General features: G+C 45.3%; 1 protein-coding gene across 5 annotated transcripts in view; it reads right to left on the reverse strand.

Annotated features, from left to right (window-relative positions):
• Positions 1-1,825: 1,825 nt before the first annotated feature.
• Positions 1,826-22,268, reverse strand: part of LOC118387442 (phosphatidylserine decarboxylase proenzyme, mitochondrial-like) — a 50,910-nt gene continuing 30,467 nt past the window's right edge. For all 5 annotated transcript variants that reach the window (XM_052525592.1, XM_052525593.1, XM_052525596.1 and 2 more), the window contains 6 exons: positions 15,253-15,418; positions 8,130-8,366; positions 7,795-7,942; positions 7,419-7,568; positions 6,939-7,099; positions 1,826-5,424 (listed from right to left, as the gene is read on the reverse strand). In XM_052525592.1, coding sequence (XP_052381552.1) covers positions 5,149-5,424; positions 6,939-7,099; positions 7,419-7,568; positions 7,795-7,942; positions 8,130-8,366; positions 15,253-15,418 — 1,138 coding nt within the window. In that variant the 3' untranslated portion in view covers positions 1,826-5,148. The remainder of the gene's footprint in view (positions 5,425-6,938; positions 7,100-7,418; positions 7,569-7,794; positions 7,943-8,129; positions 8,367-15,252; positions 15,419-22,268) is intronic.

Raw genomic sequence — 22,268 nt, forward strand, 5'->3', positions numbered from 1 at the left:
AACACACAACAATTGGGTTGCTAGACGTTTGCGTTATACGCCCACCCATCCTCCCTTTACCAACCCCCCTTTTTTTAAACTTTAGTAACATTCTGTCTTATGCAACCATACCAAACGTAACATATCATACTAATTTGAGTGTCAAAGATTTATGTTTGCTAAGTTACATATAGACTTTGAGGCCAGGCTGTCAAGTGAGGAGGAGTGTTGTTGGTGTATCTGGGAGTCACCTGATCCAATCCCTACGTGAGCAGAGCAGCTACCTGAAACCCAAAGAGGGCGTGGTGATGACTGGCTGCCTCAGCCCTGGTTTATCATTCCTCTAGCTTTTCAAAACACAGGCGTATTTGTCATGGCAACCAGGGCCCATATCCACAAAGCGTCACGGAGTATGAGTGCTGACCTAGGATGTCCATATAAGCTTATTCATTAGGATCTAAAAGTCAAAACTGATGCTAAATCAGCACATCTACTCTGAGACGCTTTGTGGAAACGGCCCTAGTCTCTCTTTCTCCCCATGCCCCTCCTCTCTCTTTTTCTCTCACAATATCTCAATCTGTATCTGTCGCCTGCTGCTAACACCACCCATTGCAAATATTCACTTCACTCAGCCCTAATATAATGTAACTGGTAAATGACAGTGTAAACACTCAAAGCTATAATCACACAGGTTGGTCATGATAAAAAGGACAGCAGCAAAAACCCTATGACAAAGATTTGTGTTTGTTATTTTTAGTCTGCGTTTGTTATATTTAAGAGTTTTTTTAGTTGCAGGGAGTGGTTTATACTAAATAAAAATAGAGAGCATTCTATGTTTAAATCAGGATATTTCAGTCAATCTGAACAGGACTGCCGACATAGCTGCCTAAATGGGTGTTTAGGCTTAGTTCCGGTGTTAAACATGAACCTGGTTCCATATGAAACACATTCCTGCAGCCATTTCCTCTGCTTTGACCCAGAACCTTTACATTTGCACATGTCTGCACTCAGCAAAAATTCCTCATACCAATGTTTGTTAAATGGATCAAAGTGAACAAGAGTTTGCTTACAGACAAACACACCCCACACATATGCAGGCAGGCATTCACACACACGTAAACCGCAATGATTTATATATACACACTCGATGACTAATAGGAGTGCCTCCATCTTGGCACTCCCCCAACATTGTACAAAATATTTTGGAAGCTTTAGAAATGCATGTATTAATTTCTACATTTGTATTTGCCTTTAAGTACATGTTTTACAGATTAATGTTACTGTCCCCACTAGAACAAAAATACGCTCAAAGTCATGCTTTTGTAAGATAATTCTATGGCCTTTTGTTTTCCTCGTCAACCCTTTTCACATTAGTTAATAAGGCGTGGCACCTTTTTTGTGCATTTGTTCTTAGCCTGCATATATTTGAGTCGTTTTTCACTTTCAGAATTGGCCTCACAACCATGTAGCCATCCATACATTGCACTTTTTCCCCATAGGTCGGTGCAGTACCCTCATTTCATCAGTGAGAGAAAGTAGCACAAGGAGTGTGAGCTTAGTTTAAATTGCTTCACCAGTGTCATATTTCTTCATCCTTACAATCAACATTAGGAATGGGGGTAGGGGAATCTGATCCTAGATCTGTGATTTAGGGTAACCTCTACCGTAAGCTAATTTACATAGCAGGGGATTGCTCCCATTACCCAATGTGACATTTATCCTTGTGTTCCAATCAAATCCCCCCAACATTATCAGCATGGAGTAGCTTAGCTCTGGAGGTCATCTCTAATCCTATAAATATGTGAAGTACATACTTTCTCATCACGCACACATATACAAAAACACATTTTTAAGAATACACAATTTATTAGACATGTTTTCTTGCTTTTCAAACAATTCAGGTTAAAATCTATGCAGTGTTGAATGATTCAAGTATATTACAATGTACATATAAAAACAAGTGTGCAACAGGCAGTAGCCAGGCCAGACCCTGGTGTTTGGTTTCTGTATGCAACACTTTTTGTGGAACAACGATGTAGCCAAGGGGAGTTTGTGTCACCGGCATCGCCCCGGTCTGTCACATCTGTGACCCCCACTCCTCTGAGGCTAAAGTTAAAAGGTCCTTTACCCACGGGTCAGAGTCAGGTGAGGTCTCTACCCCCTCATGCAGAGAATTAATCCAGCAGCAGCAACACAAAAAGCACAAATGTCCACATTTGTTCAAAGCAAAACATAAAAAAATACACTGAAAAGCTAAAACCCCCAAAATAAATGTTTGGCACTACTATAAAACGAACAGAACTACATAAAACATTTGCTTTAAACCAGCTCAGCCCTGGGTATCACAATCATTATACATTAAGTGCATGATACATAGTTAGTATTGATATCAGCATAACTTAAGCTTTACAATCTTAAATAAACTTTTGTTAACTGTCATAGGCAGATAACTTCCAGTAACAACTTATTCCAAATCAAGCGAACAGTAGAAGACAAAAGTATCAGTTGCCAGTACCAGTTTGCACATTCTCTCCCATGATCCTACCACCAGTGCTGCACATTGTCATAGGTTTGTTTTTGGAATGACGGTCAGAGGGCTGCACTGTATATTAGCATAAAAAGGTATGGCTCCATTCAGAGGAATACGTCAGGATTTAGTCCATTAATGGATTGGGTTAGATTAACACAACTCATCATATGTTAAACAATGTGACATATCTTTTAGCAGCCATTTAGGAATGAAAGTGCCATTATGCTGCCATGCTAAACTGTAACGCTACAATAGAACTCCATTAGAAGAGATCCACCTGGTTTGAACCCCCTCCATGTAGACACCTGTTAGCAGTGCTTGACTTGGAATGAAAGTAGTGCAGGAGCTGTCTTGTTCCAAGTTGTTGTTTACCTTTATTTTACTAGGCAAGTCAGTTAAGAACAAATTCTTATTTTCAATGACGGCCGAGGAACAGTGGGTTAACTGCCTGTTCAGGGGCAGAACGACAGATTTTGTACCTTGTCAGCTTGGGGATTTGAACTTGCAACCTTTCGGTTACTAGTCCAATGCTCTAACCACTAGGCTACCCTGCCGCCCCAGCCTATCCATTAGATCATGTTCACCGAAATTCACAACTGGTATGCTACAGAGATTATTTTAAGAGTTCATAGACATTTTCCATTACTTCGGACGTTTAACCAAATGTTCATGACTATTATTATAGCCTGCATGAAATAGAAAGCATTATTGACACTGGAAGACTGCTGTGTCTGATCCCATGTAGGCCTTCAATCTCCTGCCATTGTGCCCTTAATCAAGACACTTAACCCCCCACAAACTTGTCAACATGTGGTCAACCCTCCATCTGGAGAGCTCTTGGGTGTGCAGGCTTCGCTTTTGCTCCAGGCCTGAAACACTTCTTATCAAGGTTCTGTTGAGCAGCTGATGTTTATGCTACAATGTGGTTAGACCAGGACTTGAAGAAAAGCCTGCACACCTAGTAGCTATCCTGGAGGATGGTTGCCACACTTCATATAAAATATTGCAACACTACAACCAAATATCTTTGTTTTTAATCAAATGATTCCCTTATTAAATGAATCAGAGATCAAATGGATAAGGTAGGCTACTATACATGTTTATGTATAAGGCACAAATATTCATGCTTCAGGGGAGATCTATGCACAGCAAGTTATTTGTCAATTGTTATAATTTTTTTACGTTACCTGCAGCAGAAATTAGCACACACACTGAAGGGTCATTCCGATAATGGCTGATATGTCCATTTTTAAGTGTGGCTTCATGAATTACATTAGCAAAAATCATGAAATGCCTTTTCATGACCTGATAAACCCTCTTTTGGCAAAAGCCCTTCATGCGCATTCAGGCTGGCTCATTTTCAATAGGCACAATCTTGAACTGACATCCTACTGGCAAATAAACGGGAACAAAGCGGAGTCAGAAAATGAATACCCATTGGCCATTGCTAGTCAATGCAGATCCTGCCTTCATTCCACTTTGATCAAACTTTGTCTCTGTGTATGAATCTAGACCGGTGACAGGCTACTTTGTTTTATATAGGAGCCGGTACGCAATTCATCAAACATTTGAAGTGTCGGTAAGGCCTCCGGGTAGCTCAGTCCCAAGTCAAGCACTGCCTGTTAGGCATCACTTACAGTAAAACAACAGCGATAATTGGCATCAGGCAGGCAACGCTACTAGCTACCACTAATGGTGAGTAATAACGCATAGCTGGGATGGCAGAGATCGTACATCATGGGCTTTCTACAACAGGGTTGTATTTATTAGGGCAGACTGAGGCAAAACATTTTACAACGGAAAGTCAAACTATTCAGCCTGTTTTCTTCTGGCAGGTGCCTAATGAATAAGACCCAGACTTGTCTGACTGGGAGGAGTGGTGTCAGTCTGTACCTCCATGACAGGGAGGGAAGAGTCCACATAATCACCCCCAACACAAGCCCCTTTTCTGGGGATGGCAGAAGAGGGAGAGACCAAAGGAGAACAGGAAGGCATTCAGTATCAGAATGAAGGGAAATTAGAGAAGGAAGAGGGTAGACGTGTGGCCTCTGGTACATTCCTTCTTTGTGGTATGTGTACTGTAGGTGTGTGTATACTGTACATTGTATAGGGAAGCCTGTCCACATGATAGAGGCTGTGTGTGACAGGGGTTATCTGTATGTGTGGAGATGTGTCTTGCTAGCCTGGTCCCAGATCTGAGCTGGGCTACACAGCACTAGCCAGATCTGTAATCAGGCTGGTGTCTTGCTGCTTGTGTCTGAAATCTCAGGAGGAACTCCTAGTTGAAGAGGATACCCCTGACAAAAGGCAATATGGGTACAATTTAGTAAAAAAAAAATATTATTTTTAAAGCTATGTCGTTATTCTTATGGAAAGTAAATGCAACTAATTGCAATAAACTATCTTGCTTTTGCTGGTCAGGTATGTACACTAGTTGTAATCAACTGTCCAACTGACAAAATAAGTAAATTGTTAATAGAAACTCTAGTCGATGAAAACGGGGAGACCCTTTGGTAGTAATGCAACAGTGGTGACTGAGTTTTTTCTGTAAGTCCATCAGTGTGTGAATGAGTGTGTGTCTAAGTCAGCCTTTGCACCTCCGCTCAAATCTGTACACACATGTTAGTGTCCCCATCAGTTTATTTTAGTCCGTTTTCCCCCAGAGAGTGTCTCTCTGGTTGTCCATCTCGGCTCACAGTCCCCAGGGGTTCTCCGTAGCGGATCTTCTGGCCGGCCTTCAGGTTGAAGCTGAAGTCGTGCGGAGCCTCGAAGAGAAGGACTATAGTGGAGCCCAGGTTGAACTCTCCCAGGTGCTCCCCTTTCCTCATGCTCACTCCCTCCTGGTTGTTGTTGGACAAGTAGCTGAAGTCGTTGTACGAGCCTTTGCTGTAGCGTGGGCTGTTAGTGCGCAGCTCCTGGATACAGACAGAGAGACAGAGATAGGATACAGTTTAGTAAATACATTATAATAATGATCCAATGCATACAATGTCAAGTGTTTTGAGCATCTGGTGGAAAGGATTTGATCTAAAGCGACTTAGTCACGCATATATTAAGTACACGTGACACATGGGGGAATCAAACCCATAGCCCTGATGTTTAATGCACCCTACTCCAACCAACCCTTAACAATGAAAGGATATCTCATAACTGCCCCATTTATCCAGTGCCCATCATGTGATGTGTAAAAAATTTGAGGAGAATAGTTAAATTGGACTAAGCCCCATTAGACGATGAGCAGCATGATAGCTGCTGAATGAAGTCATATCATCCTGTTATGATGTTGACGGTCTGGTTGGGAACAGCTTGTGCCACTGGCCCCCCTCACTTTATCTTTCTCGTCTCCCTCCCCCTCCTAGTTGTCTTCCCTCCCATTCCACCTCCCCCCTCTTCTCAGCCTTCCTTCGCTTCCCCCTTCCTGATCAGGCTCTTCTTAATGACAGCCAAACCCAGAGCAGGTGATGGTGATGGCTTACAGTTAACCGCCTCACCTACATATTAAAGCGACCACGTCATCCTAAGCCTCAGGTCTAATCAATGGAAGTATATGGCTCCTATGGGAAATCAGTCAGTTTAAACACAGAGTGGAGAGATTAAATAGGCCTATCCGGTGTGTGTGTTGGCAGCTTAGGGAAATGGCCTGACGTACAGGTAAGTGGGATAGGAAGCAGAGGGAGCTGAAGGGAGTGAAAGCTCATACTGTGAGAAGAAGTGTAATAGGGGTCAGAGTGACAATGGGTCAGAACCTCTCTTAAGTCAGCATTATTTCTACTGTATGTACTGTTATGTCCTAATAATTCATCTTTGAGTAAATACTATGGCACGGTACCAGAATAGGCTCAGACCAGGCCCCCAGTGTCTGGTCTGGACCAGCTCTGCTGGTCGGCTACTGTGTAGCTACCTAGTGGTGTCAAAAGTCCTGGTCTGCCCTAGAAAGCCTATGTAAATTACGATCGCCAGAACAGCCAAACTATTCTTTATATTTATGTCTGTTTTGGGCTCTAAAATGTGTTTATTATGATCAAGTTCGATCCCAAACGTGAATTATTTTAAAGTTCGCTACAAATTGAGATATTAGTTAAATAGTGATCCATTCTTACTAGTACATTTGTCGTCACACAGGACCACGTGCTGACACAGACCAATCACGGGCTGGCAGGTTACGAGGAGGCTCTCGCCCTCATGCACTCTTTGCGCGTCTCTTGGGCAGGATGACCATGATCCTTTGCTAGTTATGCCCACTTTCACCATGATCCTTAGCGATATTTTTGTGCCAGTCAGCAATATGGCGTGCTTCAAATACTTCTATGGAAATCTCACGATGACGCGTGGATGACTTCTAGTCTGCGCTATCACTATCTACTGGTTTTAATGTCTATGGGTCAGACTAGTAAACATTCACCCTAAGTGGGTTGTAGCGATAACTAACCTTGTCAAAGTAGATACGTATGGAGCCCACGTTGGTGGCTCCTACAGCGGTGAGAGAGAAGAAGCCGTGCGTCCACTCTCCGCTCAACACCACCCTCTCGTTATGGCAGAACAGTTCTTTGATCCAGCGGGCCACGCCAGGGTTCACTGACATCAGAGAGCCTGGGAGGGACACAGACAGGGAGCAGGAGGTAAATACACAGCTATACAGACATGACACAAAACATGAGGTATAATACAAACACTGCAAGCAGCACCATATTTAAACACCAAATATGATTTTTAGGACTGTGCTATTTTAGATCAGATAGGAGTGAGGGTGCAAGGTGCAGCATGGCAAGTCTGAGTATGTAGAATGATTATGGTGTGTGTCCTGGACATCCTGGGATTGTCCTAGCATCATCCTACCATAGCAGAGTAATTCTGGTGTTTATATATGATGCGTATAGTAGGAGTAGGACAGTCCTAACAGGGTACTGACCAGGAAAGTGTCTTCTGTGGGCCACCCTCCAGTCTGTGGGGGAGTGGAAGCAGTGGTAATCTCCTGGAGCCAGGTACACCACACAGTGGAACAGCTCATTCCCCTCTTTAGTCACCAGCAGGTCCTGAAACGAGCTGGGGTCCTCTTCATCTGGGAAAACACACATACATCCACCGTTCTGGTCAGCAGGCAAGGTGTGTCATACAAACCAATCCTAAATGAGCCCTAATCTCTGAGTCTATTAGGTCTATAACATACGTGTAATATTTCCATACAAACCTTTGAGATCAACAAGTCTAAAGGAGGTAGGGGGGGATTACGGGTCAAATTGGGATTGGGCATTAGACCAGGAGGGGGAAAGGGTAGAGGTATTCACTTGATGGTTTGATGGTACTGTTGATGGCCTCAGCCCAGGTGTGTGGTCCCAGGAAGGTCTCCAGAGAGTATGTGACTCCTTTGACTTGCTCCACCTCACAGTTCCGCACCCGCCCAAAGTGCAGGATCTTCCCATCTGCTGGGCTGATCTGAAAAGCACACAGACATTATGGCTTTAGCCAGGGATCTACTCCTCTGTGTATATAAAAGCCAGTAGAGACAACTCTGATCAGACACAGAGCAGGAAGAGTAGTTCAAATTCATACACACCGTTCACACACATAGACCGTTCACATATACCTGTGAACATGCACGCACACACAAACACACACTTACCACACAGTGTGAGTCGCACACGGGCCGGATAGCCGGTTTGAGTTTCCGTCTAAAGAACTCTCCCAGGTTCCTGTACTGAATTAGGTCTTCCACAGCAGCCTCCTGCATGTTGACACCAAACGTCCAGATATACAGACTGTAGACTGGCTTCCTCAGCCAGGTCGGCAGCTCCACCTGGTTCAGCCGACCCCAGGCCCGAGACAGCAGCCGTGTCGGGATGGTCTTGTACAGAGCAACCTGAACGAAGGAGGAGGAGAATGTTGGGTTACACTACACATAGCTAAACTCCATGTTCTCACATTGGCTACATCCTGGCTCCTTGTTTTTGTGGTCTGGCCAACTCCTATGGTCATTGTTACACCAAACGTCCATAGAAGTTGGCAACAGTGCACAAACAGATCTGGCACCGGGCAACTTCTTCTCTACTGGGAGAACTCTAGAAGGAGAAGCTAGAACCCTAGCAGACAGGGCTATTGAAGGCAAGGTGACATCTTGAATAAAAGTATTAGCCTCCCACTAGGTCAATTGCATCAAGGCCATGTGCGGGACAGGTAGTAAGGTTGAGGTGGTGACAGCGTTTTAAGGTGCCTGAATAGATCAAACTTTTGCACACCTGAAGTTCTGTCTTAGTTTACAGGTGCATTGTAAAAGCCTAAAGTGAACAGGTAGTTGCAAATTCAACTTTTCCAGATAACTGCAAAGTTTCAGTTGCATACAAAGCCATCAATTCACGGCTTTAAGGATATCTAAACATAAACCTAGCCCTAAGCTGCACTCACCAAAACACAACCACATCTGAGCAGCAGCATAAAAAAAAACAAATCGAAAGTTCATTGATTCCTGCATCCCCTTCTACTCTATTTATCTCCGTATCCATGAGATGTGACCAGTCAAGTTGAAGGAGCCGCCTGTCACTTGACTTCTCTGCACAGGTGTAGAACATCCATCTGCGACTCACACAATGTGAAGCACGAAATTCAGTGTGCGTTGAAGTGAAGAGTGACAAAGCGATCTGATGATCTGACCCTCCTAGCACCTGCAAGCAGTCAGGACTGTTTAGACTCCTCTATCGCCTGAGCGATCCATATGATTTGCTGCTTGACTTGCTGCTGCTGCTTCTAGCTGTTCGCTGGGCCAGGCTGGCATCCTCAATAGCTTCTGCCTAGCTAAGTGGATTAGTCAGGTTCTGGACCAGCTGACATGAGGAAGGAGGAGAAAAGGGCTCTAATAAAGCTTACCTATCCTCCCCTTCGAAAATGTTGCGAATCGGATGTTGCAAGATATCTGATGATATAGATGGGGTTAAATACGCAAAACATGATTAATTTAATACCAGGCTAATCATGATGTGTGGAAGCAAGCCTTGTTAATTATAATTAGTTGACTGTGCACTTTAGGGATCTGCAGCCTACAGGATCAAATCCGTCCAAGTACAACACAGCTACGAATAGACCGCGGCACAATACATATATATATTTTTTTACATGGCCTCAGATGCGAGGACAGAATAATTAATAAACACAATGGCAGATTTAAAATAGACTTAAAATAGAATAGGAGTTAAACAGGTAAGTAGGTAGGTAGGAGGGGAAAGGGTCTAGAAAATCCATTTGATCCATAGTGTGGCTCAATCCACATGGAGTTCAGGGCTAAATTAAAAACCATGAAGGTGATCAGAGTTCAGACTGAACAGAAATATAAACGTAGGGAGAAATACTGGGGCTTAATTAATGTGGGTTACAACACAAATTATTTTCCAATCATTTCGTTCTGAACAGAACCATTGTTTTTTCCCCCCTTCCAGCCAGCAAAATTAAGATCTGAACTGACTCAAACCCCCAAAAAGTGAATGTTTATATCGTTCCTTTCTGATCCTTTTTTTTAACATTTAGCTCGACATCAAATTACTTCACCAATCAGTGCGCATAGAGCAGCTTGCTATGGAGGAAGCAAGTCATAGTTGTTCACATGCATTGGAGAGACAAATTTGGGTGCGAGATGCGACAAATTTTGCAGATGGGGAGGGAGCAAGAAAGGTTGGAGAAGGAGGCTTGGTTTGAAGTGTTCAGCATCTTATGACATGCACTATCTGAATTAGGCCCAAAGAATTATACCTACGGGGGAGCGGCTTTTATGAAGGAACTTTGAATGTCTTCGACCTTCAGAGTTGACTTAACGTTGGACCACAGCTAGCTAGCTAACAAGCTTGTGGATGTAGAGGCACCAGAATGTAAATAAAAACACGTCTTACCTTTTAGTAGTTAATAAATCCAATGTGAAATGTTACTATAGTAACTATAGTATCTTTAACGAACATTGAAAAAGTTAATCCATTATAAATCTAATAAAAAAATCTGTCCCTAATTTCTATACCACGCTTGTAACGTCAGTAGGCTACAGTAGGCTACAGTAGCCTATGCTTTGGAGGGGGAAGCGCAGGTAGCCTATACACTCACTGGCAAAGATTTTAAGCTGGCAGGCAGACATTGGAACAAGTTTGAGTGAGAGTGAGGGCTTTGCATAGGCACTTTGTTGATGAGAAAGAAAGTTCCCGGAAAGTAAAATAACATTATTCCCAAGCTTTTAAAATAACGGTTCTGTTCCGGAACAGTATAGTTCACTTCCGGTTTGGTTCCTCAAAAAATGCATTTTCCAGTTTTCCTGGTCGCAACATACGGAACTTTGCAGATGAACTATAACGTACAGATCAAACTAATTGATAGAGAAGTAGCCTACATGACCAAAAGTATGTGAACACCTGCTTATCAAACATCTCATTACAAAATCATGGGCATTACTATGGATTTGGTCCCCCCTTTGATGCTATAACAGCCTCCACTCTTCTGGGAAGGCTTTCCACTAGATGTTGAAACACTGCTGCGGGGACATGCTTCCAATCAGGCACAAGAGCATTAGTGAGGTCAGGCACTGATGTTGGGCAATGAGGCCTGGCTCGCAGTCGGCGTACCAATTCATCCCATAGGTGTTCGATGGGGTTGAGGTCAGGGCCAGTCAAGTTCTTCCACACCGATCGACAAACCATTTCTGTATGGCCCTCGCTTTGTTCACGGGGGCATTGTCATGCTGAAACAGCCTTCCCCAAACTGTTGCCAAAGTTGGAAGTACAGAATCGTCGAGAATGTCATTGTATGCTGTAGTGTTAAGATTTCCCTTCACTGGAACTAAGGGGCCTCGCCCAAACCATGAAAAACAGCTCCAGACCATTATTCCTCCTCCACCAAACATTACAGTTGGCACTATGCATTGAGGCAGGTCGCGTTCTCCTGGCATCCGCCAAACCCAGATTTGTCCATCAGACTGCCAGATTGTGAAGCGTGATTCATCACTCCAGAGAACGCATTTCCACTGCTCCAGAGTTCAATGGTGGCGAGCTTTACACCACTCCAGACAACGCTTGGCGATGCAAATGGTGATTTTAGGCTTGTGTGCGGCTGCTCGGCAAAGGAAACCCATTTCATGAAGCTCCTGACGTTGCTTCCAGAGGCAGTTTGGAACTCTATAGTGAGTGTTGCAACCAAGGACAGACGATTTTTGCGCTTCAGCACACGGCGGTCCTGTTCTGTGAGCTTGTGTGGCCTACCACTTCACAGCTGAGCTGTTGTTGCTCCTAGACATTTCCACTTCACAATAACAACACTTACAGTCGACCGGGGCAGCTAAAGCATTGCAGAAATTTGACGAACTGACTTGTTGGAAAGGTGGCATCCTATGAAGGTGCCACGTTGAAAGTCAGAGCTCTTCAGTAAGGCCATTCTACTGCCAATGTTTGTCTATGGAGATTGCATGGCTTTGTGCTCAGTTTTATATACACCCGTCAGCAACGGGTGTTGCTGAAAAATCAGAATCCACTAATTTGAAGGAGTAACCATACTTTTGTATATAGAGTACGTCTGTTCTACAACATTACTATCCGAATGCTCTGGAACATAACACACCGTCCTGAATTTAAGCCACCGGTGCTGCCTGTTGAGTCTAGATCCGCCCACATAACTCACAGGTAGTTAGCTCCTGTAGCTAAAGATAAATCACAGATAATGTCCAAACTGCAGAAAATGAGATCAGCAGATGCTATGTATGGCAGACAAGTTCCATCTCCACGACTGAGTTCCTCCTTTGAAAAATGGTCCAGGGGAGGTGGAATAGATCAACATTTAATTAACATTAAATGCTTATTGGCTGATGGTAAGGGAAAAACAGCGTCCATTGAAACTAAGTGCACTCAGTCGCCCTGTGACTATGACAGCACGAGCGAGCAAAGCAGAAGAACAAAACAAAGCATTTCTCTGTTATTGTGTGGCCCACACAAAGGGCCTTTGATAGGCTGTACGGTAGGGCCTGTACAGGGAAGCTCTGCAGGTCCATATGGGTCCAGCCATCTGTGTCGGGGGAGGGGGGGGAGTACACCTCACACAAGGATGGGCATTTTAAATGATTTCACTATTCGTCTCAGGAGAGGCAGTGCACTATGTACAGACGGGTGGGGGTGGGGACTGTGCCCTCAGCACAGACGGGTGGGGGAGGGGAGCGAGAGGACCAGGGGCGGGTGTGTCTGACATGGAGGGAGATAGACAAACTTGTTGCTGCGATAGGTTCTCTATCCTCTCATCTGGTAGTGTGTCTTGATTAACGTAGCTAGCTAGCTCCTTTACGTCAGCTAAGTTAGTAAGCCAGCTAGCTAGCTGGGCTAATTGAGGCCATTTTGTTGTGCGTCCTTGATGACAACAACTCTTTCATATTAAACAGCCTACCATTTGGTTGATCATTGAAGCCTACTCCTAATTAAGCCAACTTAATTCCATAATTGTAAATCCATTTTACATTGATTAAAAATCTCTCACTTCACTTGCTACACATGGAGCCTCTAACGGTAATGCTTTGATTGACAAGAGTGAAAAGTGTGTAGGCTACAGGTACATTTTATTATTATTAAATGGGGCGAAACTCATGAAACTATTGTTTTATTAAAATGTATAATGGCATAGTCTAATAATTTTATTACATTTAATACAAAGTCTTTACATTAAAAAAAAGCAGTCAGATACAGTACAGGTAAAAAGTTATGACACCTACTCCTTCAAGGGTTTTAATTTTTTTTATACTATTTTCTACATTGTAGACTAATAGTGAAGACAAAATTATGAAATCATGTAGTAACCAAAAACGTGTGAAGCAAATCAAAATAGATTTTATATTTGAGATTCTTCAAAGTAGCCACACTTTGATAACAGCTTTGCACTCTTGGCATTCTCTCAGAGCTTGAAGGAATGCTTTTCCAACAGTCTTGAAGGAGTTCCCACATATGCTGAGCACTTGTTGGCTGCTTTTCCTTCACACTGCAGTCCAACTCATACCATCTCAAATTGGGTTGAGTTTAGGTAATTATGGAGGCCAGGTTCTGACGCAGCACTCCATCACTCTCTTTCTTGTTCAAATAGCCCTTACACAGCCTGGAGGTGTGTTTTGGGTCATTGTCCTGTTGAAAAACATATGATAGTTCCACTAAGCGAAAACCAGATGGGATGGCGTATCACTGCAGAACGCTGGGCAAGTCATGCTGATTAAGTGTGCATTGAATTCTAAATAAAATCAGACGGTCACCAACAAAGCACCTCCACACCTCCTCCTCCATGCTTCATGGTAGGAACAACACATGCAGAGATCATCCATTCACCTACTCTGCGTCACAAAGACACAGCGGTTGGAACCAAAAGTCTTTAATCTCAGACCAAAAGGACAAATTTCTACTGGTTGAATGTCCATTGCTCATGTTTCTTTGCCCAAGCAAGTCTCTTCTTATTATTGGTGTCCTTTAGTAGCAATTCCTTTGCTGCAATTTGACCTTGAAGGCCTGATATCACGCAGTCTCCTCTGAACAGTTGATGTTGAGATTATGTTTTTTACTTGAACTCTGGGAAGCATTTATTAGGGCTGCAATTTTTTGAGTCTGGTAACTAATGAACTTATCCTCTGCAGCAGAGGCAACTCTGGGTCTTCCTTTCCTGTGGCGGTCCTCGTGAGAGCCAGTTTCATTATAGTGCTTGATGGTTTTTGCAACTGCACTTAAAGAAAGTTTCATAAGGTCTTGACATTTTCTGGACTGACTGACCTTCATGTCTTAAAGTAATGATGGACTGTCGTTTCTCTTATGCTCTTTGTTTCTCTATGCTTATTTCAGCTGTTCTTGCCATAACATGGGGTGGCAGGATAGCCTAGTGGTTAGAGCATTGGACTAGTAAACTTAAAGGTTGCAAGTTCAAATCCCCGAGCTGACAAGGTACAGATCTGTCGTTCTGCCCCTGAACAGGCACTGTTCCTAGGCCTTGAAAATAAAAGAGAGCCGCACACTCTAGGAGCTCAGATGCAAAAATGTAATTACCAACGTTTCGACAGCCAAGCTGTTTTCATCAGGGTATAATCACAAACACTGCGGGATGACTCGATTATGTAGTGTCAAAAGACACAGGTGTCTGTAATCGTGGCCTAATATCATTGGTTAATTATCAAATATTAAAATAGCATACAAACAAATGGATAGATTATTTGACTGCACAAGCTTACAAACAATTACAATGGCAAAGTCACAATAATGGCTTTAAATCAAAGTCTACGTTGAGACCGAAGGGCGCAAGGGTCTTTAAGTTAAAGATCCAGGCAGCCTCTCGTTTTAACAATAAATTATCAAGGTCACCCCCTGTTCCTAGGCCGTCATTGAAAATAAGATTTTGTTCTTAACTGACTTGCCTAGTTAAATAAAGGTTCAATAAATAGATAAAAGTAATGGAATGCTAACGTCTGTTCGGATATTTAAATAGCTGTGCCCATCCCTACACACCCACATCAGTGCCTCTAACACACCACCTCTAGCCGAGAAAACCTAGCGCCACGACGCAGGGGAAACTAACGACCATAGGGGTTATTAGAGTGATGATATTGCTTTTTAAGTGTTCACGTTGTACTTTACCTTGTAAGAGAGGAACTCTCAATCTACTCCACAAGTATTCTAAGAGTTGGTACCCCTGGATGCTGAGATTGACATTCACACACAAACCCCCAGATATACACAAATAAATTATGCAGCATCTGTGAGCAGGTAAATACTCACCCTGCTTGTTGGTCTCCAGCAAACCTTTGCCAGGGGCTTGAGTGCACCGAAGGTCAGGAAGTAGTAGAGGAAGCTGAGCGGCCATGAGCGCAGCCGCAAGGCGGGCCGGGACATGCAGCTCAACTGGCCAAGACGACGCCGCAAGGCCAACTGAGGGAACTGCAACCTATGCAACCATACAAAATGCTGGGTTGGCACAGGTATGGCTGTGTATACATAGTACACACAAAACAGTCTCAGTACAGAAACACTGAAAGACGACAGACAGACGACAGGCAGGCAGGCAGGCAGGCAGGCAGACCGACAGGCAGGGACACCGACAGGCAGGCAGGCAGGGACACCGCCAGCAGTCCACCCGGCAGGCAGACAGCCCAGCAGGCAGGACAGTGGCTCACACATTCACCACAGACTCTCTACCCCACAAGCACCCACACAGGCAAAGCACGTGAATAATGCGCATACCTATGTCCATACAAGGGACACGACACAATGGTCCTACACAAAGACATGTTAAATACCGGCATAATGGGAAAAACAAAATGACACAATGATGCCCTCTTACTTTATACTGGTCAAACACAATCACACAACACATTCCTATCAGGAAATAGGCTACTGTACGTTCACGTGTCCTGACTGCACACATCCTCCCCACTGTATCCCCAAACTCTCTTCAACAATGCAGATGGTACTCTTCTACAGTATCTCATCCAAACCACCACATGGTTAGTTTCCTAAGAAACTCCTCATATATTAATATTTCACAAAGAATCCACCCTACTCTTCAGACTGCTTTTAGTCAGGCCAACTGTGTGTCTTTAAAATATCCTAATGCCTAACTACCATCCATCCAGATCTCTCAATATGCCTTGTTAAAATGGCAACAAAAAAAAAATTAGCCTTATCCTTCGCTTAGCCTATAAATGCGGAGCAGGATTTTGATGACAAACCTTGTACTTGTCAAAGTGTGGATGGTCAACACACCGCATAAAATGCATAGAAACAGCATATCCACCCAACAGCCAAATCAAATCATCTGCGCATGAATATGCCTGGCTGCACTGTAAAACAGTCTATTAAAATAGGCTTAAGTGCACAGTCTATTAAAATAGGCTTAAGTGGCTGTGATGTATTATTGCCCTGGTTCTGTACAATATGACCAACTAGGGCAGCAGTGATGCAGCAGTGGACTCTAAAGGAGGAGGCCAATGTTACCGCAACAAGGGACATCCAACGCACGCAATGTGCAAAACCACCGTCTTTGTCCAAAACCACAGGCCGTGTACGAATACCCGCACTTGCGTTCTAAATAGTAGGTATTTGGATATGCAAAAAATAATAATAATAATTTGTACATTCATACATATATTTATATTTTTTGCATACCCAAATTATTTATTTTATAGTATATACATTTTCAAATAATAATGAACGAATGGCTCTGCTATGTCCACATTAGCTTCAGCATGTCAGGGGATGTGGATCATACTTGGCCCTGAGAGTGATGAGCCAGAGCTAACAGGCCTGAAAAGGGAGGGAAGGGGGAGAGAGGGGTATAATACATTCTGCTGTACAGCTATCTATAGGCCTAAAGAATACCAGTCCACTCTAATCAGGATAAGAGACAAACACTGACACCCTAATAGACAGTCAGCAGCACCTTAACACCTGCCACTGGCATACACACAGACACTGCCGACTAGAGGTGACCTGTAGGCCAAACCGAGAAGGCAAGTCTAATGACAACAATAGAGTAGGACTGGACACGTTCAATTACAACAGTTGATCCTGAAACACTAACATAACTAAGCTAAGGACCCTGGGACTAAACACCTCCCTCTGCAACTGGATCCTGGACTTCCTGACGGGACACCCCCAGGTAGTGAGGGTAGGCAACAACACATCTGTCACACTGATGCTCAACACCGGTTCCCCTCAGGGGTGCGTGCTTAGTACCCTCCTGTACTCCCTGTTCAACCACGACTGTGTGGTTAAGCACGACTCCAACACCAACATGAAGTTTGCCGATGACAACAGTGGTAGGCCTGATCACCGACAATGACGAGACAACCATTAGGGAGGAGGTCAAAGGCCTGTCAGCGTGGTGCCATGCCAACAATCTCTCCCTCAATGTGAGCAAGACAAAGGAGATGATCGTGGACTACAGGAAAAGGAGTACCGAACAGGCCCCCCATTCATATCGACGGGGCTGAAGTGGAGCGGGTCGAGAGTTTCAAGTTCCTTGGTGTCCACATCACCAACAAACTATCATGGTTCAAACACAGTCGTGAAGAGGGCACGACAACACCTTTCCCCCCTCAGGAGACAAACTATTTGGCATGGGTCCCCCAGATCCTCACAAAGTTCTACAGCTGCACCATCGAGAGCATCCTGACCGGTTGCATCACCGCCTGGTATGGCAACTGCCTGGCATCTGACCATAAGGCGCTACAGAGGGTAATGTGTACGGCCCAATACATCACTGGAGCCACGCTTCTTGCGATCCAGGACCAATATTTTATTTTATTTTTTCATTTTACCTTTATTTAACTAGGCAAGTCAGTTAAGTACAAATTCTTATTTTCAATGACGGCCTAGGAAGTGGGTTAACTGCCTGTTCAGGGGCAGAATGATAGATTTGTACCTTGTCAGCTCGGGGGTTTGAACTTGCAACCTTCCGGTTACTAGTCCAACGCTCTAACCACTAGGCTACCCTGCCGCCCCATACACTAGGCAGTGTCAGAGGAAGGCCCCAAAAAATTGTCAAAGACTCCAGTCACCCAAGTAATAGATGTGTCTCTCTGCTACCGCACGGCAAGCGTTACTGGAGCGCCAAGTCTTGGTCCAAAAGGCTCCTTAACAGATTCTACCCCCAAGCTATAAGATTGCTGAACAATTAATCAAATGCACACCCGGACTACTTACATTGATCCCCCCTTTTTTTTTTTTTTTTTACACTACTGCTACTCGCTGGTTATCATCTATGCAGTCACTTTACGCCTAACCTACATGTACAAATCACATTGACTAACCTATACCCCGCACATTAACTCAGTACCGGGCCCCCTGTATATAGCCTGACTAACCTATACCCCGCACATTAACTCAGTACCGGGCCCCCTGTATATAGCCTGACTAACCTATACCCCGCACATTAACTCAGTACCGGGCCCCCTGTATATAGCCTGACTAACCTATACCCCGCACATTAACTCAGTATCGGGCCCCTGTATATAGCCTGACTAACCTATACCCCGCACATTAACTCAGTACCGGGCCCCCTGTATATAGCCTGACTAACCTATACCCCGCACATTAACTCAGTACCGGGCCCCCTGTATATAGCCTGACTAACCTATAACCCGCACATTAACTCAGTACCGGGCCCCCTGTATATAGCCTGACTAACCTATACCCCGCACATTAACTCAGTACCGGGCCCCCTGTATATAGCCTGACTAACCTATAACCCGCACATTAACTCAGTACCGGGCCCCCTGTATATAGCCTGACTAACCTATACCCCGCACATTAACTCAGTCCCGGGCCCCCTGTATATAGCCTGACTAACCTATACCCCGCACATTAACTCAGTACCGGGCCCCCTGTATATAGCCTGACTAACCTATACCCCGCACATTAACTCAGTACCGGGCCCCCTGTATATAGCCTGACTAACCTATACCCCGCACATTAACTCAGTACCGGGCCCCCTGTATATAGCCTGACTAACCTATACCCCGCACATTAACTCAGTACCGGGCCCCCTGTATATAGCCTGACTAACCTATACCCCGCACATTAACTCAGTACCGGGCCCCCTGTATATAGCCTGACTAACCTATACCCCGCACATTAACTCAGTACCGGGCCCCCTGTATATAGCCTGACTAACCTATACCCCGCACATTAACTCAGTACCGGGCCCCCTGTATATAGCCTGACTAACCTATACCCCGCACATTAACTCAGTGCCGGACCCCCTGTATATAGCCTGACTAACCTATACCCCGCACATTAACTCAGTGCCGGGCCCCCTGTGTATAGCCTGACTAACCTATACCCCGCACATTAACTCAGTACCGGACCCCCTGTGTATAGCCTGACTAACCTATACCCCGCACATTAACTCAGTACCGGACCCCCTGTATATAGCCTGACTAACCTATACCCCGCACATTAACTCAGTACCGGGCCCCCTGTATATAGCCTGACTAACCTATACCCCGCACATTAACTCAGTACCGGGCCCCCTGTATATAGCCTGACTAACCTATACCCCGCACATTAACTCAGTACCGGGCCCCCTGTATATAGCCTGACTAACCTATACCCCGCACATTAACTCAGTACCGGGCCCCCTGTATATAGCCTGACTAACCTATACCCCGCACATTAACTCAGTACCGGGCCCCCTGTATATAGCCTGACTAACCTATACCCCGCACATTAACTCAGTACCGGGCCCCCTGTATATAGCCTGACTAACCTATACCCCGCACATTAACTCAGTCCCGGGCCCCTGTATATAGCCTGACTAACCTATACCCCGCACATTAACTCAGTACCGGGCCCCCTGTATATAGCCTGACTAACCTATACCCCGCACATTAACTCAGTACCGGGCCCCTGTATATAGCCTGACTAACCTATACCCCGCACATTAACTCAGTACCGGGCCCCCTGTATATAGCCTGACTAACCTATACCCCGCACATTAACTCAGTACCGGGCCCCTGTATATAGCCTGACTAACCTATACCCCGCACATTAACTCAGTACCGGGCCCCCTGTATATAGCCTGACTAACCTATACCCCGCACATTAACTCAGTACCGGGCCCCCTGTATATAGCCTGACTAACCTATACCCCGCACATTAACTCAGTACCGGGCCCCCTGTATATAGCCTGACTAACCTATACCCCGCACATTAACTCAGTACCGGGCCCCTGTATATAGCCTGACTAACCTATACCCCGCACATTAACTCAGTACCGGGCCCCCTGTATATAGCCTGACTAACCTATACCCCGCACATTAACTCAGTACCGGGCCCCTGTATATAGCCTGACTAACCTATACCCCGCACATTAACTCAGTACCGGGCCCCCTGTATATAGCCTGACTAACCTATACCCTGCACATTAACTCAGTACCGGGCCCCTGTATATAGCCTGACTAACCTATACCCCGCACATTAACTCAGTACCGGGCCCCCTGTATATAGCCTGACTAACCTATACCCCGCACATTAACTCAGTACCGGGCCCCCTGTATATAGCCTGACTAACCTATACCCCGCACATTAACTCAGTACCGGGCCCCCTGTATATAGCCTGACTAACCTATACCCCGCACATTAACTCAGTACCGGGCCCCCTGTATATAGCCTGACTAACCTATACCCCGCACATTAACTCAGTACCGGGCCCCTGTATATAGCCTGACTAACCTATACCCCGCACATTAACTCAGTACCGGGCCCCCTGTATATAGCCTGACTAACCTATACCCCGCACATTAACTCAGTACCGGGCCCCTGTATATAGCCTGACTAACCTATACCCCGCACATTAACTCAGTACCGGGCCCCCTGTATATAGCCTGACTAACCTATACCCCGCACATTAACTCAGTACCGGGCCCCCTGTATATAGCCTGACTAACCTATACCCCGCACATTAACTCAGTACCGGGCCCCCTGTATATAGCCTGACTAACCTATACCCCGCACATTAACTCAGTACCGGGCCCCCTGTATATAGCCTGACTAACCTATACCCCGCACATTAACTCAGTACCGGGCCCCTGTATATAGCCTGACTAACCTATACCCCGCACATTAACTCAGTACCGGGCCCCCTGTATATAGCCTGACTAACCTATACCCCGCACATTAACTCAGTCCCGGGCCCCCTGTATATAGCCTGACTAACCTATACCCCGCACATTAACTCAGTACCGGGCCCCCTGTATATAGCCTGACTAACCTATACCCCGCACATTAACTCAGTACCGGGCCCCCTGTATATAGCCTGACTAACCTATACCCCGCACATTAACTCAGTACCGGGCCCCTGTATATAGCCTGACTAACCTATACCCCGCACATTAACTCAGTACCGGGCCCCCTGTATATAGCCTGACTAACCTATACCCCGCACATTAACTCAGTACCGGGCCCCCTGTATATAGCCTGACTAACCTATACCCCGCACATTAACTCAGTACCGGGCCCCTGTATATAGCCTGACTAACCTATACCCCGCACATTAACTCAGTACCGGGCCCCCTGTATATAGCCTGACTAACCTATACCCCGCACATTAACTCAGTACCGGGCCCCCTGTATATAGCCTGACTAACCTATACCCCGCACATTAACTCAGTACCGGGCCCCCTGTATATAGCCTGACTAACCTATACCCCGCACATTAACTCAGTACCGGGCCCCCTGTATATAGCCTGACTAACCTATACCCCGCACATTAACTCAGTACCGGGCCCCCTGTATATAGCCTGACTAACCTATACCCCGCACATTAACTCAGTACCGGGCCCCCTGTATATAGCCTGACTAACCTATACCCCGCACATTAACTCAGTACCGGGCCCCTGTATATAGCCTGACTAACCTATACCCCGCACATTAACTCAGTACCGGGCCCCTGTATATAGCCTGACTAACCTATACCCCGCACATTAACTCAGTACCGGGCCCCCTGTATATAGCCTGACTAACCTATACCCCGCACATTAACTCAGTACCGGGCCCCTGTATATAGCCTGACTAACCTATACCCCGCACATTAACTCAGTACCGGGCCCCCTGTATATAGCCTGACTAACCTATACCCCGCACATTAACTCAGTACCGGGCCCCTGTATATAGCCTGACTAACCTATACCCCGCACATTAACTCAGTACCGGGCCCCCTGTATATAGCCTGACTAACCTATACCCCGCACATTAACTCAGTACCGGGCCCCCTGTATATAGCCTGACTAACCTAT

This window comes from Oncorhynchus keta, chromosome 9, assembly GCF_023373465.1.
Source record: "Oncorhynchus keta strain PuntledgeMale-10-30-2019 chromosome 9, Oket_V2, whole genome shotgun sequence".
Lineage (NCBI taxonomy): Eukaryota > Metazoa > Chordata > Actinopteri > Salmoniformes > Salmonidae > Oncorhynchus > Oncorhynchus keta.